The sequence below is a fragment of the Grammomys surdaster genome, unplaced genomic scaffold (genome assembly GCF_004785775.1).
Source record: "Grammomys surdaster isolate TR1022 unplaced genomic scaffold, NIH_TR_1.0 65, whole genome shotgun sequence".
In the NCBI taxonomy this organism is placed as follows: Eukaryota; Metazoa; Chordata; class Mammalia; order Rodentia; family Muridae; genus Grammomys; species Grammomys surdaster.
This window is the reverse complement of record NW_021604567.1, coordinates 19,442,858-19,459,867: the sequence shown is the minus strand read 5'-3', so window position 1 is coordinate 19,459,867 and position 17,010 is coordinate 19,442,858. Positions and strand designations below refer to the sequence as shown.

Sequence of the window (17,010 nt, the reverse complement as noted above, 5' to 3'; positions counted from 1 at the left end):
TGTTCGGTCAATCAGCCTATTCAAAAGTACCAGTTACAGTGCAAAGGAGAGAGCAGAACTGAGAACTTTTAAATACGCTAAAGCTTCACTGAGCCTCAAAACCAACAGGCTGCTTGGTTGTGAGACAGGGTCTCAGTACAGCTGCTAATGTACAGATCACGGAGCCTGACTAACCCACACTGTGTGCAAGGACAGGCTGAGTCTGTAATCTAGGCTGGCCTCTAACTCACTGTGCAGTCACGAGGGACCAACATCATCCTTAGCCTCCACCTACAAATTATAGGGACTACAAAGGTATGTCCCTATATCCTGCTGACTTAAAAAATTACTACCCTTTGGAAAGTAAGTCTACAATGTAAATTTTTAATAGTGACAATATAAGGCCAGCATTTAAGTTCTAAACACATCATTTATCTGACCAGGCGGGACTACAATTTCTACCATCCTTTCAGAGTGAAAATTCCGACCTGACAAAGCCCAAAAGAAAAATTTCACTTAAGTGGAATCAGGAAGTGTGTCTCCACAGTACTCAACATCATCTGATAAAATAGGATAGTGGTCAACACATTTGTATTCACAGTTTTCTTCAATATGCAGGGAATGATACAATGAAGACATTTTTACAATATTTATTAAGATAACAAATTTATAAATTCAAAGACTCAGAGGCACATAGTTTAAAAGGCCAATACCATGGGAACAATGAAGTCAACACAGAAAAGTAAGAAGATATGAACAATTACAACCAATACAAGATTTTTAAAAGCCACATTCCCCCCAATGAACATGTCATAGGAATCATCCTTCAAAATTACCATGATAAAAAGTTATTTCCTTCAAAGAAAAATAATTCTTTCCACCTACCGAGTCTAGAAAATCCTATTTACAATCGACTGTCCAGTCTTTCACCAGTATTATGGCCTCCTCTAATCTGCCATTAGAAGTATTGAAAAGTTTATAGCTATCGTATTTACAAATGCACATAATATTTAAATTTGCTCTTCACTGAGAACAACTGAATATATACTTAATCCAATCACAATACAAATGCTTTAGTGTTGAAATACATCTTGTAGGTACAGGTGCATGGGAAGAGGTGTACTTGGAAGTATGTTGTTTCTGAAGGATTACTAGGCCAATAAGTCTGAGAAAACTCAAGGTAGTCACAAAACAGGTCTTTGTTGATGAAGATTTAGTTTATTTGTGTTTTAACTGGACACACTAGGCTTCTTCAGTCAGTCAACTTTCACCACACTGTATATTTTGGTGACAAACCAAAAGCATGCAAAGAAGCCAATTGTTCCTAGAAAAGAAAAAAAACAAAATAAATCCCTTTCAAAAGAAGTTCATTACTTTACACCAAAAAGCCCACATGTAAAATGACCAGTTCTTTAAAAAAAGAACAAAACTTTTAAACTCTTGTGGGACAGGAATATAACACAGCTCTGTGAGCTGTTTTGAAGAATATAAAACCGCTTAAATTCCTTACCCAAAAAAAAAAACATTTAGAATTTCTTACAAGATTATCCAAATTTTCCATAATACATATTATCCACACCCTTTTTTTTTGAGACAGGATTTTTCCGTGTAGCCCCGGCTATTTTGGAGCTCACTTTTCAGACTGGCCTTGAACTCAGAGATCTGCCCACCTCTCCCTCCTGAGTGCTAGGATTAAAGGCATGTGCCACCACTGCTTGGCTCTTTTCCCTTACATGCATCACTGAATTAAAAATGAAAAGTAGCTGGGCAGTGGTGGTGCATGCCTATAATCCCAGCACTTGGGAGGTAGAGGCAGGAGGATTTCTGAGTTTGAGGCCAGCCTGGTCTACAGAGTGAGTTCCAGGACAGCCAGGACTACACAGAGAAATCCTGTCTCGAAAAACCAAAAAAAGTATGTCATACCATGGTTCTCATTTAAGATTTTGTTTTAATCACAAAATGGAACTGCTACCATTTTTTGCCAGAGAGACTGACAGGATAATTAGATGGACATTTCAAAATATAGTTGCTAGGAGTTAGCAGTATTCAATGTGTTGTAGTAAGAGAACCCAGAAGTGTCTGCAATATATGCAAGTGATGTACATAGGGTAAGAACAAAGACACCCAGCAGAGAGGCAGGCAGTCGGGTACAGCACAGCACTCAGCTGTAACACTGTGTGTGGACAAAGTTAACCACATCTCTAAGCCCACTGTTTCTTTTGTAGTTGGAAGTGGGCTTGAACACAGCCTCCCAAGTTAGCAAGCAAGCATTTACTGTACCACTCAGCTGCGCACACATAAGTCAGTCGCTCGCTCTCCCCCCCTCTTTCTCCTCTCTCCCCCTCCCTCCCTCCCTCCCTCCCCTCCCTCCGTTCCCCACCCCCCTCTCTCTTGCATGCACACAGATGCACACAGCCTTCTTTTTTTCCTAAGACGGTCTTTTTTATTATGACCATGTATAGGGGTGTTTAGTGTAGAGAACAGAGTGAGTTTTCTCCTTCCTCATTGGTTCTGAGGACAAGACTTAGGCTGTCAGGCTTGAGCCCAAGCGTTTCTACCCTGAGGTACTTCACCAGCCACAAACAAAGCTCTTTATGTGACGATATGGCAGTGGTTGTAAACCTTTGGGTCAGGTATGAGATAGCCTACATATCAGATATTTACATTATGATTCATGACAGGAGCAAAATTAGTTATGAAGGAGCTATGAAATACTTTTATGGTTGAGGGCCACTATAACATGAGGGACTGTATTAAGGGGTCACAGCACCAGGAAGGTTGAGAACCACTGCTACGTAAAATCGTGCAATTGAATGTGGCAGTATGAAAAAAATGGCAGCAGTAATGTGCAATGAGCAACAACGACTTCAAGATCAGCACTCCATGAGTCTGAGCTGTCCCAGCAGCACTCATCTGTGCTGGACCACACTCGCCGCAGCCTCCAACACAGAGCACGCTCACAGCGTCACACACACCCAGCCTCCAACACAGAGCACGCTCACAGCGTCACACACACCCAGCCTCCAACACAGAGCACGCTCACAGCGTCACACACACCCAGCCTCCAACACAGAACACGCTCACAGCGTCACACACACCCAGCCTCCAACAGAGCACGCTCACAGCCCCAGCCTCCAACACAGAGCACGCTCACAGCGTCACACACACCACCACGCCACACGCCACAGTGAACTCTGCCTCAGACACCCAGCTCAGATTCCAGATTGCAGCAGATTCAGTGCCTTTAATGTAACAGTTATTTCATTGTGAAAAACAAAGACCTTTATTCTTTTCTAACCATTATTTCTCATCATATATCATATAAGTGGATCTTAGAAGTACAGCATGTTAGACCAAGCGCATCTAATCATTAATCAAATTTGCTTTTTTAGACATTAGACTAGAACAAAGAAGTAATTTCAGACAGTAATCTAAATCTTAGGCTAGAACAAGGAAGTAGACTTCAGACATGAAAATGACTTTGGGCTAGGACAGGGAAGTAGGTTCAGGTATTCTGGTCATCCTGTTAAGCCCTTAGAAACAGTGATCATGGAGTGTTTATGGAACTTTGTTTATTGCCTTGCTTGTTCCTTGACTATCTGCATCTATTGTATTGCTAGTTCCTCATCCTAGAACTGACCTTAATATTTGTATGTAATTAAAAGGTTATAAAAGCAAAAAGGAGGGGGGGGATGGGATGGGGTTTTCTAGGGAGGGGAAATGGGACGGCATCTGAAATGTAAATAAATAAAATATCAAAAAGAAGAAAAAAAAGATTCCATTTTTATTATTTTTAAAATCATGTGTTTGTGCATGGGCATGTACAGATGCCCTATGATACGGGGAAGTTAGAACTACAACTGCAGGTGGTTGTGAGACCAAACGTGGGTTCTAGGACCTAAACTCAGGTCTTTCTGAAAGAGCAATACATGCTTTTAACTACAGAGCAATCTCTCTGGTCTCTACAAGTTATTTAATCTTTAATAAATGGTTAAATTATACATCAAACAATTATTTTAAAATAATGTTCTTTATTATTAATCAGCAAATGTTTAATTTGTATATCTATTTTAAAACTGTAAACCAGGGGGCATGGAAATGTCCTCCAGTGGAAAAGCTTAAACTACACTTGCACTGAGTGAGCATAAACTCGGACTTTGCTCTACAGGAGCATGTATTGCACTGTAACACTCCCATCACAGTGTGAACACTGGAAACTATTGTAAACCTGTTTAACAAATAAACTACTTTCCTTAGGAAATACTTAAGAAAAAACTCTGGGAAATGCCCAATATGTAGGGTACAGACCCATACATACAAAGACCCATAGGGCCCCTGTGAGAGGCTTCTTTCTGTTTAATGTCTCATCTGGTTTTCATCATTGTTTTAAATGTAATACAAAAAAAGTACTCAAGATTTTCTAAATATACAAAGATTTGGGACAGATCTGGGAGGTTATTAATGTGACTATATTCATCCTTACGCTGCACGTGTGTTGAGGACTGGTTATGTGTGGGCTGTGTGTTGGTGGAAGGGCTCAAGATCACCTTTTGAATCAGTAAAAGGCTTGGGAGAGGTCAGGCGTCATGTCACAGACCAAATGTTGACAACAGAAGCACTCATCACCGCCCCGGAGCCTAGGGAGCACGGAGCATAGCGCCCATTCTGAAAAGGACCTTTCCTAAGATTACAGGGAGTTACTTCTGTAGAGTGAAAAATTATAGATACTGGGTATATAGAATTCTTTTTAGACATATAAAATATTCTTTAGGCTTTCTTTATAAAGACATGGAGAAACCAAGCCATGAAACAAGAATGTGGACAGGCTAGTTACGGGAACTGGCTAGAATGCAAGTTAGCTAGCTGGGAACCGAGCTGAGAATCGCAGTGACAGGGCAAGGCCACAGTGACAGGGCAGGACCACATTCTTGATAAAGATAAGCGTACAGAGAGTTTTCACCTGATCCTGACTCATGTAGGTTGGGTTTCTTTGGAATGTTCCACTATTTTTATGTTATACCACCCTAACAACCCCTCATCCCCCTCCCCATTCCTTGGTTTGTGTTTTTCCCTTTAAAAACCCCTCTCAAACTGGCTGTCGGGGTCAATTCAGCTCCTGCATGGGCATACGAATTGACCGGCAGCTAGCTGTCATATGCCCTAATAAACCTCGCTATTGCTCCAGTACACAGTGTCTAGAGCAGATTACTGGGTGGTCGTGACTTTCTGAGACTTGAGTGAGGGTCTCCCCTCTGCGGAGGTCTTCACTTCTGTTGTGTAAACAGATTGGCTTTAAATAAAAAATGGTCAGTTTGGAATTCTCAAGCACACATAGGCTCAGCTCATTTGGGAAAAAAAAAACAACAACCCATGATGCATTTGGAGTGTGGCCCGTGCCCCCCTACAAAGGAAAGGACTTGAGCATCCGTAAAGCACTGCTGGTTTATAGGTCATGGAGCAGACCCAGGGTCTGGGATCTAAACTATCACAGGGCACCAAGATACAGATCTAAGCCTGTCCTGATGATGTGTGACCTTGATTCTGTTTTTGCATTTCACTCTCCTAAGCTGCAACTATACCTGGACTGATGACTCAATAAAGGGGTAGCAGGTAGCAGAAACATTCATAAGGGAGAAATAAATTTATAAAAACTTATTGAAAATCATTTATGTCTTACCTGTAAAAAGGAAGAAGATCAAAACCATTATCATAGTATAACCAAAGTACAGGATTGTGCTTGCTGTTCCCGTGATTTGCAGTTTCGAAAAGAAGTAGTGGACAGCATACACAAGGAAGTAGACGGCGGTGAAGCCGCTGGTGAGGAAGGAGCGCCACTGCCAATGGTAATCCTAGCGGAGAGGGACACAGAGTAAGAACTGCTGCTTAGTGTCAGACAGCACGGGCGAGCAGCCACCAAGCCGTGCACTCACTGCAAGCCCCAGCTTAACGTCTGCCACAGCTCCAGAGCTGGCCGACTGACTGTGCATATTCCCACTTCATTAGGGGCGCTAAGAGGCTCACTTGTATTTCTTGTATAGCTACCTAAAATCTGGCTAAACATCTGTGAGAAAATATTCAATAGTTTATGACTAACAAAGAAGCAAACAATATTTGAAAGGTTATAATTCTGAAGGAAGAACAATGTACAAAACGCTTTGATGGTTCAAAATTAATATTCATTTTATTAAAGTTCAGTCAACTCTACATGACAGCAATTTTCTATCAAGGCCTGGCTGAGATTTACTTTCAATTACGACTCATATAATTTCAACAAGGTAGGTGGTTAAGACACAGCTATTCTTGCTTTTTACATAAAGTGGTTTTAGCACAAAAGACTGGACATGCTAGAACCTTAGCAATCATTCTATCTCTGATACAGCGATGTTATCATTGTGTTGTTGCCATAAACTATAACTCATTACAATTCGATCATTGACTCTTTTCAATGAACTCTGTTTATCTCTATTTATTTGTGTGTGTGTGTGCGCATGTGCGCGTGTGCACGTGTGTGTGCACGTGCGTGTGCACGTGTGTGTGTGTGTGTGTGTGTGTGTGTGTGTGTGTGTGTGCGCACGCGTGCCTGCCTGCCTGAACCTGTACCACCTATGTGCTGGTGTCTAAGGAGGACAGAAGAGGACGCAACATCCCACTAAGCCACTCTCCAGTCCCCAACTATCTATTCTTACCAATTATTATAGAACCTAGAAACATCTATAAGAATATTAATTTCAAATCAGTAATAAAAATCAGCAGTGAAAATTCAGCACAGTATAATATTTTTGGGAAATTAACATTTTAACGTCTTCACTAATAATCTTTAAAAACTTTTGATTTGTGAATAGAGGTCAATTTCTTTGATAATAGACATATACATAGAAAAATTATCTCAACAATATTCAAGCTGAAATATGGCAAAGGTATAATACTACCTATAAATTAACATTGAATACTGCTAACACGTACCTCCGCACATAGGTGAAAATAGCAAAGAAGTATAGTTGCTTCCGAACATGTAATAACCAAAATGATAAACACCAGAAACAGGAAGCCAAACATGTAATACATCTGGTGTGACCTGTAATCAAACGTGTCAGGACACAATGATATAAATATTTTGACACAAAAAAATGACATATTGTTCATTCTATTTTCAACTAGGAAGGTTTCTTTTTTCTTTCAACAAATCAAACAAGGTAATTTTATGAAGAGGGCTGAGACAAGAAGAATATGGCAGCAATGCAGTCACATTTTAGCCTCCTGTTCAGTTAGACCCTGAAACCACTATTCAGAAAATGTAGCAACTATGTTCACCTACTAATGAGTCAGAAGTGTTTGATAAAAACACAATGGAAAGACAGTTAAACTAGGAAAGAAATCACATTAGCACATAAGGTTTTAGAATTGGGAAAATCCCATAGCTAGGGAAGAAAAATATTCTAACCGTTTATAAATCTCAAATTTATTCCAAGTTCATGCTACCTCAGATCTTGGCACAAGTGTAGTACATGTCCACATGAGTAAAGGTGAGTACAATGCACTACCCCTACTTAAACACAATACAACAGAGAGACTCAAACTACAATAATTCTTCACGGTGTGGTGGCACGTAACTTTTACTCTCGCCACTTGGGAGGCAGAGACACTCTATGAGTTCAAGCCTAGCCTGGTTTACAGAGCAAGTTCCAGGCCAGCCAGAGATACACAGAGAAGCACTACTTCAAAAAAAGACTTTTCCAGAGGAATGAGAAAAAGTGAATGCAGGTTCTGGGTGATTGTATAAACCTTCCAGGTCATGGAAATCAGCCTTCTTTCCAACCTCTAACCTCCTCCCATGGGCTGTCAGCTGCTTCTCTCTGCAGCAGTACAATTATGTAAGAATATGGGCTAGGGAAGACTTGGGCTGATATAATCACTCAACCTCCAAAAACTCATTTTCTTCTCTGGAAGATGAGGACAGAATCCTGAAAGTTGCAAAAGAATTAACAAGAAGAAATAAAGCCTCCAACGAGTGCTTGCTGTTATCATTACTTTTCCCAGAGAGACGACCTCATGTTTTGTTATTAGAGAACGATTTCCAACTGTAACCTACAAAACTCAGCAGTGGCTCTACATACAATGGTAGTGAGGATGAGAGGACTTTGCCCTCAGCTTACCAAATGCTATTCAGGATGAAGAAAAGCTGTATAAAGATGCAGCCAAAAGGCAAAATCCCTCCCATGATGATACCAGGCAAAGGCTTTGTGTAGAATGACTGCTCAGGAATCTGACGAGGAATCTGATTTGTTCGAACTGGGTGTTCAATGGCCTTTAGCCAAAAGAGAGAAAAAAAGAATTTGTAATTAAATAGCTGTTAAAAATATTTGGCACAGTTTTTTTCTTTTTCTTAGTTTCTATATTAATAATAAACTAGACTGGACACTGAAAGTTTAGTTACTTAAGTCATCAAACTGAAATATATCATTGGAAACAGTAAGTCAGACATTGCCAGGTACAATACTTGGTCAGCCTTCTGGGACAAGTCAAAGCTTTTTCTAGTACTTCTCTACCGACTAATGGTTTTATATAAAGCAAGAAATAGAATATAGTGTGTCATTAACAAGACAAACTCTGGATTTTAATTTTAGTTATATACTTACTCAAAGATATTAGTTGGTCCTGCAATTTATTTTTTATACGAGTAAGTGGGCAAGAATATCTTTACTCAATACCACCCCCCAATTCACTGCTTTAAAAACACAAGGAGGAAATAGTGCAAACAAAGAATAAAACCAAGGAAACCTATTCCAGGTGTGGTGGTGCATACCTGTCCTCAAAATTCTGGAGGTGGAAGTGGAAAACCAGGATATGGAGAACCTGTTTTTAAAAACCCAACATTCCCAGATCTTTTTTTTTTTTTTTAACTCAACGTGTCTTTAATTAATGAAATTTATCAAAGTAAAATTTACAATAAACAAGAAGGACCAAAGGGTTTCCAGAAATAACCTCATGGTAAGTAGGGTTGGGAAAAATCAGGGACAACAGATTTGGTAAACAACACAGTATCTAGGGGAATGTCAAATCTGTAGAAGCCTTGGACACAGAACTAGTCCTGGGATGCAAGTATTTTAACTACATGGATCTTGAACGCTGTAGCTTTTGAGGGACCTTAAGCTGTGAAGCCCAGATCTTAAGAGTAAGTTTATACCTCATGACATTTTTAAGGCATCTTTTAAGGCAGAATACTTTTACTCAGCTAAACCCCACCGAAATAAGTTAGCACCTATAAACTTACATTCTTCTTTTTTTTTTTTTAAAGATTTATTTATTTATTTTATTTATGAGTACACTGTCGCTGTCTTTGGACACACCAGAAGAGGGCATCCAATCTCATTATGGATGGTTGTGAGCCACCATGTGGTTGCCGGGATTTGAACTCAGGACCTCTGGAAGAGCAGTCAGTACTCTTAACCGCTGAGCCATCTCTCCAGCCCCAACTTACATTCTTCTTAAAGCCAAAGTATGCACCAATAAATGTCAAAGGCACAGATATGCAGAACCAGAGGGCCAAGATGGCAACCAGGGTGCCAAAAGGAATGGCTGCTGAAGAGCCTTCTCCCCAGAGGATTAGATTCATGATAAAGAAGTCAGCAAACACAATCCTGAAAGACAGAGTCAAACACAAATGAAGCAGGACAGTGCCCTATGATTTGTGTTACAGCATTAGCGACTTAGGTAGAGAATAAAAAAGGAGGTAGAATTTCTAAGTCACAGGTCACACATAATTTAAAACTTTACTACAAACTACAAAACTGCTTTTTCGGCTGCTTTGTCCAATTTAAACTCCAGCCAGCAGCTGCTGAGAGCTGCCTTTCTCTCCACACACTTCCATCACAGTTAGAGCTGTTGTAACCTGCATTTCTATGGACAACTGCAGTGAGCATCTGGCACTTGCTGGCTCTGCTATCACTTCTGTGCGTGCTGGCGAGGCCCCCTACTCACTGTTCATTTGGGCTGCATGTTTTTTCCGTTATTTCTATACTCTAGTCACTAATTCCTAGCTAAGCATTGTGCTCCCCTTGTGCTTTTACTGAATTTAAACATTTAAATGTGTGCAGTTATACTTCCACCAAGGCTCTGAGTACACTTCTCAATTAGCAACAACCCATGCCTCGGATAAACAGCACTTCCTATGATACTGCCACTCCACTACTGCTCAAAGCTTCCAAATATATTGTTTAGAACCAGGCTATTACTCATAAAATACATACTTTACACTGTTTTTCTATGCTGGGGATCAAATGGGAATCTATGCTACATCCTCACATGCAATATGTAGCATATATATGGATGTGCCCATCACAGAAAAAAAGCTCTGAGCAGTTGCAGCAAGCCACACCCTTGATGAATCTGAGGAGGGCTGTGAGAAATGGCCAGAGCAGGGCTGTGCAGGATGGGGGTGTGATGACCAGAAAGGAAGACACCAACAACCCTGATAATGGTTTCTAGATCTGAACACAGGAATGTCACTGTAAATTTCAGCAAACCAATGAGAAACAGTATCAATGACATCAGTTTACTCTCCAAATGTGTGCAGGGCAAATGAGAACAGGAGTGTAGACTGTTTTCTCAAGCACTTTTGCTGGGGATGGAAAAAATATTCACTAGCAGGGAAGATACTCATGGGAAGCTCTTTTTACGAGCTAAGAGAGCTAAGTATACGCCTAGGCAAAAGAGTCATCTGCACAGAACACATCAGCTGGAACAACAGGAGATGTCAGAGATTCAAGATGATTGAAAGGCAAGATCCTGAAGGAGAATGACAAGACAGTCTTGGTAAGCAGGTCACTTAAGGTTACAAAGGGGTCATTTGTTTCCGCAGGTCTATGAAGATGCTATTAGCACACTTTTATTTTTGGCCTGCCAGAGAACAGCCCCTGTCTGTCAGAATGACACTGTGTGTTCTTCATTGCAACTGATTGTACAGTGACCAGTTCCTATCTACCAGAAATTCAAAGATTACGCAAGATACTAGATGAGATCAGAAGCACTTCTCAAGAAAGCCAAGGGTGCTTTGATTTGTGGTATTTGTTAAGTTTTGGGACATGTTACTATACATAACTGAATATACCAAAATACTGGCAATACATCTGGCCTGCCTGGCCATCTTTCAGGGAGGAGCCTGTGAACAGATCAAAAGCTTAATGCAACCTTTTACGGCGGCAACATTCGAGAACAACTATGACAGAGACAGAAAGACGGTTTGCTGGGGGGTGCTAGCTAAGCTTTTCTCCCTCACATACTACTAAAACTTACTAACACTTACATGATTTCCCATATGTACATTTAGCATATGTTTACTAATATTCATGCTAACCCTTTTCAAAAATTAATGTTTTCTTAGGTACCTGACTTAGAGATGTAAAGGACTAAAATGGTTGGGGGAATAAGAGATGATCATTAAGAATTATTAAGAAATTCACTTACCCAGGACAAAGAAATGATGTCAATAAAACATTTGTTTTCCACTTCTCACCCCCAAAGGCTAAGGAAGGAAAAAAAAAGGTGTAAGCACAGATTTTTCTTTAAAGGAAACCAAGTGTCACAATCCAGATGTTTGTTAGGCAGACGGTGCATGGGCAGGTCCACTATTAAAGGCTAAGCCACCCAGGTCTGGTCCAACATAAACCCCTGTGTCAACACCGATGGCTGTGCCGGGCATGGAGACCACAGAGGTGGCTGCTGTTCACTCTCATCAGCTTCAGAACCTGTTCCACAAGCCTTGAGCCTGACTTCAACAAATCCCCACAGTAGTGTGAGCCTTCAGGGTCTCCAACACTGTGCTCTCTGCTGAGGTGGGGAGACAAGTGTGTGACATCAGGCTACAGCTCTCTGACAGACACATGTGCTTGTACAATTTTACTTTCCTCTGCTCCTCTCTTGTTTTTCTTCCATTTAAAAATTATCAAATCATGAGCTGTGCAGGGTAAAAAGTGACATTTCTTCTCTGATCCCTGCTTAGAGTCAGACGTGAAACTGGCTGACAAGTGTTTTGATTTGAAAGGAGTTTTACTATCATTTATAATCAAGTACACATGCTACTTACTCTAAAAGAAAATGACAGAACTAAATGAATGTAAATAAAGTTATAAACATACGTTTTTGTAGACTGAATTTACTGTTGATTTTAATAAACAACATAATTCCAAAATTCAAAGCATTTTGGTTTTTTTTTCAAGTTTATTTTATGTATGTAAGGGTCTTACTTACACATATGTATGTGCACTATGTTCATGCCTAGTACCAGAGGAAATCAAAACATGTTGGATCCCCTGGAACAGGAGTTACAGGTGTTTGTGAGCCACCCTGAGGGTGCTGGGAACAGAACTCAGGTCCTCTAAAAGAGGAACAAAGTGATCTTAGCCACTAAGTCACCTCTCTAGCAGCTCTTCAAAACATTTTTAAAGTACTAGCAACCCAACAGCAAGATACTGCACTCTGATTTACAGAAAGAAAAAAAAATTCCTTTTTTAAAACAAAGAGGTCTTCTGCTGGGGCCATATGATGCCACCTTCTAGTAATGTTCTTAACTGCTCAATGTGGTGCCCGACCTGCTGCCAGGACTTGTGAGGGATGGAGAGACATCAGTAGGAGAAGGTCTAGGAGGGAGAAATGAGTGGAGAGAGAAGTATAAATGAGCAGTCACTTGAGGAACCGAATGAAAGTCTCTGTGGCTGAAAATAAGGCTGATATGACAGGAAGAGCTCAAGTTAAAATACATATGGCTACCCAGATCCCATGTACTTCAGGAAAGAGCACAATAAGAAGAGTAAGAAAGAACTTGGGACAGAACCCTGAACTCCAACCACCACCACAAACAGGGCCCGACAGGGAATCAAGTCTAGCCAATATTCCTACTTCAGTCTGAGATCTCCCAACCCCTACCTTAAGGTCACCTGGCAACTTTCCAGTGTTTCACTGTAATTATTGTTCCTATCAGCAGATCACAGGCCTTCAGCATTCCTAAGCAAGGCCAACTGCTATTGTCTGACCTTGTCACACTAAGTCCTAGCCACCAACCACACCTGTGACTCTAACCCTGTACTCTCTAACTCTGCTTTACTTTTGAAGAGTAAGAGTGGAAGACACAGGGCTGGAGAGATGGCTCAGCAGTTAAGAGCACCGATTGCTCTTCCAGAGGTTCTGAGTTCAATTCCCAGAAACCACATGGAGGCTCACAACCATTAGTAATAGGATCCAAAGCCCTCTTCTGGTGTGTCTGAAGAGAACAACAGTGTACTCACATACATAAAACAAATAAATAAATCTTAAAAAAAAACCAACAACAACAAAAGAGTAGAAGACACATCAGTGAATGACATGAAGCATTACTTCCTTCAGGGATCCCCACACAGTGGCATCTTTGTTTAGTTTACGAATGTTAAACTGACATGCTGCTTTGCTTAACCCCACAGGCTGAAGCTTTACAAGAAAAAGGGGAAGAGGACAGCAGATGAGCAGCATCACAACCACTTATGCTACTGTCAAAGCATCTGGAGATAAATCTAGAACAGTCGCCCACATAACAAAGAAGCCACTCTTCAGGCTTGTCTCTAGAAACCTCTGTGACAGCTATCCAGGGAGTGCCTATTTGTGCCCCTCCCCCACCCAGATTCAGAACCACAATGGTGACAGACTCAATTCCAATCACTATGGCTTTTACTTACACTTGTAGAATCTGGCAGCAACATAGCCAGCAGGTGTGCCCAGTAGCACCCACAAGACCACAGCACATGTCATCAGGGCTCCTCGATTGGCAGGGGACAAGAATCCCAGACATGCAAAAACTAAGGAGTAAGCACCCAGAGTTTTAAATGTTATTACTTGGCTTCCTTTTTGTGAAATGATAGAATACTTCATATTACATGAACACGATCCTGCACAAAGTAAACGCTCTTGGGAATCTCTGGAGGGAGGCTACAACATTCTGTATCTAGGTAGTTCCTGATAAAATGCTAAAGCAGAACTCTACCTTAAGTGCTAACTCTGGGCTGAGTCCATTTGGTTCTCTGGTAACATCATGCTAAATAAGCCTCTGGCCCATTCAGGGGCTTATTCTCCAGGCCTACCTTCCTGCTTTAGTCTAATATTCTTATAGACCCTATCCCTACCTAACAAAGTTGTTATATCCCTCACATTAAAATAATACCAGCAAGTACTACTTGGTCTTCAGAACAAGCCTAGCAACCTGAGTGTAAAGCCTAAAGGTATGAATTGTGGCTTTCAAACTTACTCAGATGCCAGGCATTTAGAAATAAGTTATTCCTGTTATAAAATTATGCAATAATCTTACTAACAGACAGTAATTCCAGCACTGTTCACAGTGGCTCACACTGTGTCCCAGCACTAGGGAGGAGGAGCAGGGAAACCACTATGAGTTTGAGGGCAGCCTGGTCTACATACTAGGGTTCCAAGCTAGCTCAGGATACAGAGTCTCCCTGTCTCAAAAAACTAAAGCTAAACAAAAGATGACATACTCTATTAAATATTTGACCTGTATCCTAACAAGAGCGTATGTTTCCTAGAAAAACTTGAGATCTTCTGTGGATTTTCTCAGTAACGACACTTGCTACTTTTCACCAGTAGCTGGACCAAACAGGAAAAACCATGGTTTAAAAATATATACATAATACAGAAAGTTTATTCATAAACAGTTTCACTTACAGAAAAGAATAGGGAAAGAAACTGGAGTCAATGCAGCCCCAGGGAGGAGTCTCAGAGTGACCAGTTCCTCTAAAGATCTGTTTCACTGATAAAACTTTATGCAATAAAATCTCAGGATTCTCAGGTGGCTCAAAGAGACCCTGTAGTTATGGAACATTGCTAGAAAAATAAGTCTTACTTACTTCCCACATCTTCTACATGAGAAAACACTACAGAAACTTCCTGTCTCACCTTTAGTTCCTTATCCTTTCTACCCTGGAGGCTACAGCTAACATGGACTCTTAGCTGACTGCTTTTTCCTCAGGAGTTGAGCAGCCAAACTGAGTGGCACTGGCTCTAGACCCTGCATCTCTGTAGTCCAGTTCCAGCACTACAAAGGCTTGGCCTATTGGGTGCTGCATGAAGGAAGATACCCAGTCAGCCTCTGGCTGAATCTAACCTGCATCCTATGCTCTCAGTGTCAAAGCACACAGAATTTGAGAGTCAAAAGGGTTTTTTAGCAAAGCTACTTCACAAAGGAAAACTCATTTCCAAAAACTATTAGAAAAAATATTTTCTTAATCTTCATTTTAAAACTTACACAGAGTTACAAAAGTCATAATTAAAATCTGTGTTCCAGATCCTAGAAAGACAGACAGCAGCATCCCCTTTCTTGGAGGACGGAATATATCCCCATGAACTAGTTTCCAGCCAAATTCTTCCTGGGCATCCTCCTACAAAAAGAAAAAAACTCAGTTCAACATGTCACAGGGTAACATTTTTGTTTACCTTTAAATATGTTGCTACATATTTTTTCAAACTTATGTTAATGTGAGCATGGAGTATTAGACAGCTTTCTAGAATTGTTTCTAAAGGAATGTTATGTACTGAAGCCTACAGTCATCAGAAAACTGCCTACCACACACAAGGCCCTCCCTCCGTAAGATCCTCAGCACTGTCTAGACAAAACAGCATGGAGAAACTTTACACAGACAACAGGATTCCTCTGAACTGTGGTAGTAAGCTTGTTTGTACTGCCAGTCCAAACTGCACCTGCCATACACGGATATACTACATCACTAACTCTACATGGTTGTTTTAATAGATGTAATAAACAGAACTCTGTGAATCCTCAGTCTCCCAAGTCTCCTCTAGTAGATGAAAACTCCACCTCCCAACTACTCAGTCTCCAAAACCTCGAGTCATCCTTCTGCCATGCTTCACACTGTATCATGGCCACAAGACCTACATTTCCCTCCCTTTCGTTGTCAATTCCTAACATCTTACTTGGTCCCTGTCTGGTTACACTAATAGGCCTGCTTCTGCCCTGGTTCCCATTTAGCTGATCCTCAATACGAAAAGATTGTTGTAAGCAAAACTGAGTGGCTGGGCCAGAACCCTGGGTCACTCACCAACCATCTCTGGCTCTTATATTCTCTACAACTAACTGACCAGTAAGTTTTGTCTACATCCTGAACACCCCCTGGATGTACCTGTCCACTCCCCTCCATCCTGGGGAGATCTGCAACACTTTCTGCGTGGTCATGCACACACCTACATACACCTTTCAACTTGGCTTTTTTATTCTAATATCATTTTGAAGCTTCTTTTCACTCTGTATTCAGAGTTGGCTTATTGTTAATAAATATTTTGTATTCTACTATGTGGATATTTCATAATTTTTTAAATCAGCCACCTTTTAACTGCTTATAATTATATAATTTCTAAGCAAATATAACATGTCTACTGTTTGAAAAAAACAAACAAACAATAAAATCCATTGTGCCCAGTTTAATTCAAAAAACGAAATGCTGGGTCCAGGTATTTACAACGTGGAAGGAGGCCTTGTACTTAAATTGTCCACTGCCTGCATTCCCACTGGCCATCCAAAGTGTGCACACTCTTTCAATCACCCCACACAGGGATAAAGCCAAATGAATAAACAACTGTAATGTGTACTCTCTTTATTGGGAATGACATCAGATGGATTTTCTAATTAGAAGAATTGTATTATTAGTGTGACCATTTGGAGGTCAGAAGACAGCTTTCCGGAATGGTCCTGTTCTTCCGAATTGGGTTGACACCTGAACTCGGTTTGTCAGGCACACATAGCACACTAAACAATTTATTAGATGAGCTACCTCATGTTTTGTTATGGACTCATATTTGTTTTCTTATGTCCTTTGCCCAGCTAACTTCTTTTCAGATGAGCATCTACTTTATCCTAATACCATGTTTTGTCCACGTTCATATCCGTTAAGCCCTCCGTTTAGACTTGGTACACACAGAAAGGGTTTCCTTGCCAATTTCTACTTCATCTTTCTCTGAACTGTTGCCACTTACTAAGTTAAT

At 40.7% G+C, this 17,010-nt stretch overlaps 1 protein-coding gene across 1 annotated transcript in view; it reads right to left on the bottom strand.

The window, feature by feature from the left end:
- Positions 1-613: 613 nt before the first annotated feature.
- The window catches only part of Tm9sf2 (transmembrane 9 superfamily member 2), a 50,807-nt gene continuing 34,410 nt past the window's right edge, over positions 614-17,010 (bottom strand). The window contains exons 10-17 of the mRNA XM_028771797.1: positions 15,260-15,392; positions 13,683-13,802; positions 11,443-11,500; positions 9,458-9,617; positions 8,133-8,284; positions 6,943-7,054; positions 5,657-5,828; positions 614-1,303 (exon numbers count right to left, since the gene is read on the bottom strand). Coding sequence (XP_028627630.1) covers positions 1,236-1,303; positions 5,657-5,828; positions 6,943-7,054; positions 8,133-8,284; positions 9,458-9,617; positions 11,443-11,500; positions 13,683-13,802; positions 15,260-15,392 — 975 coding nt within the window. The 3' untranslated portion in view covers positions 614-1,235. The remainder of the gene's footprint in view (positions 1,304-5,656; positions 5,829-6,942; positions 7,055-8,132; positions 8,285-9,457; positions 9,618-11,442; positions 11,501-13,682; positions 13,803-15,259; positions 15,393-17,010) is intronic.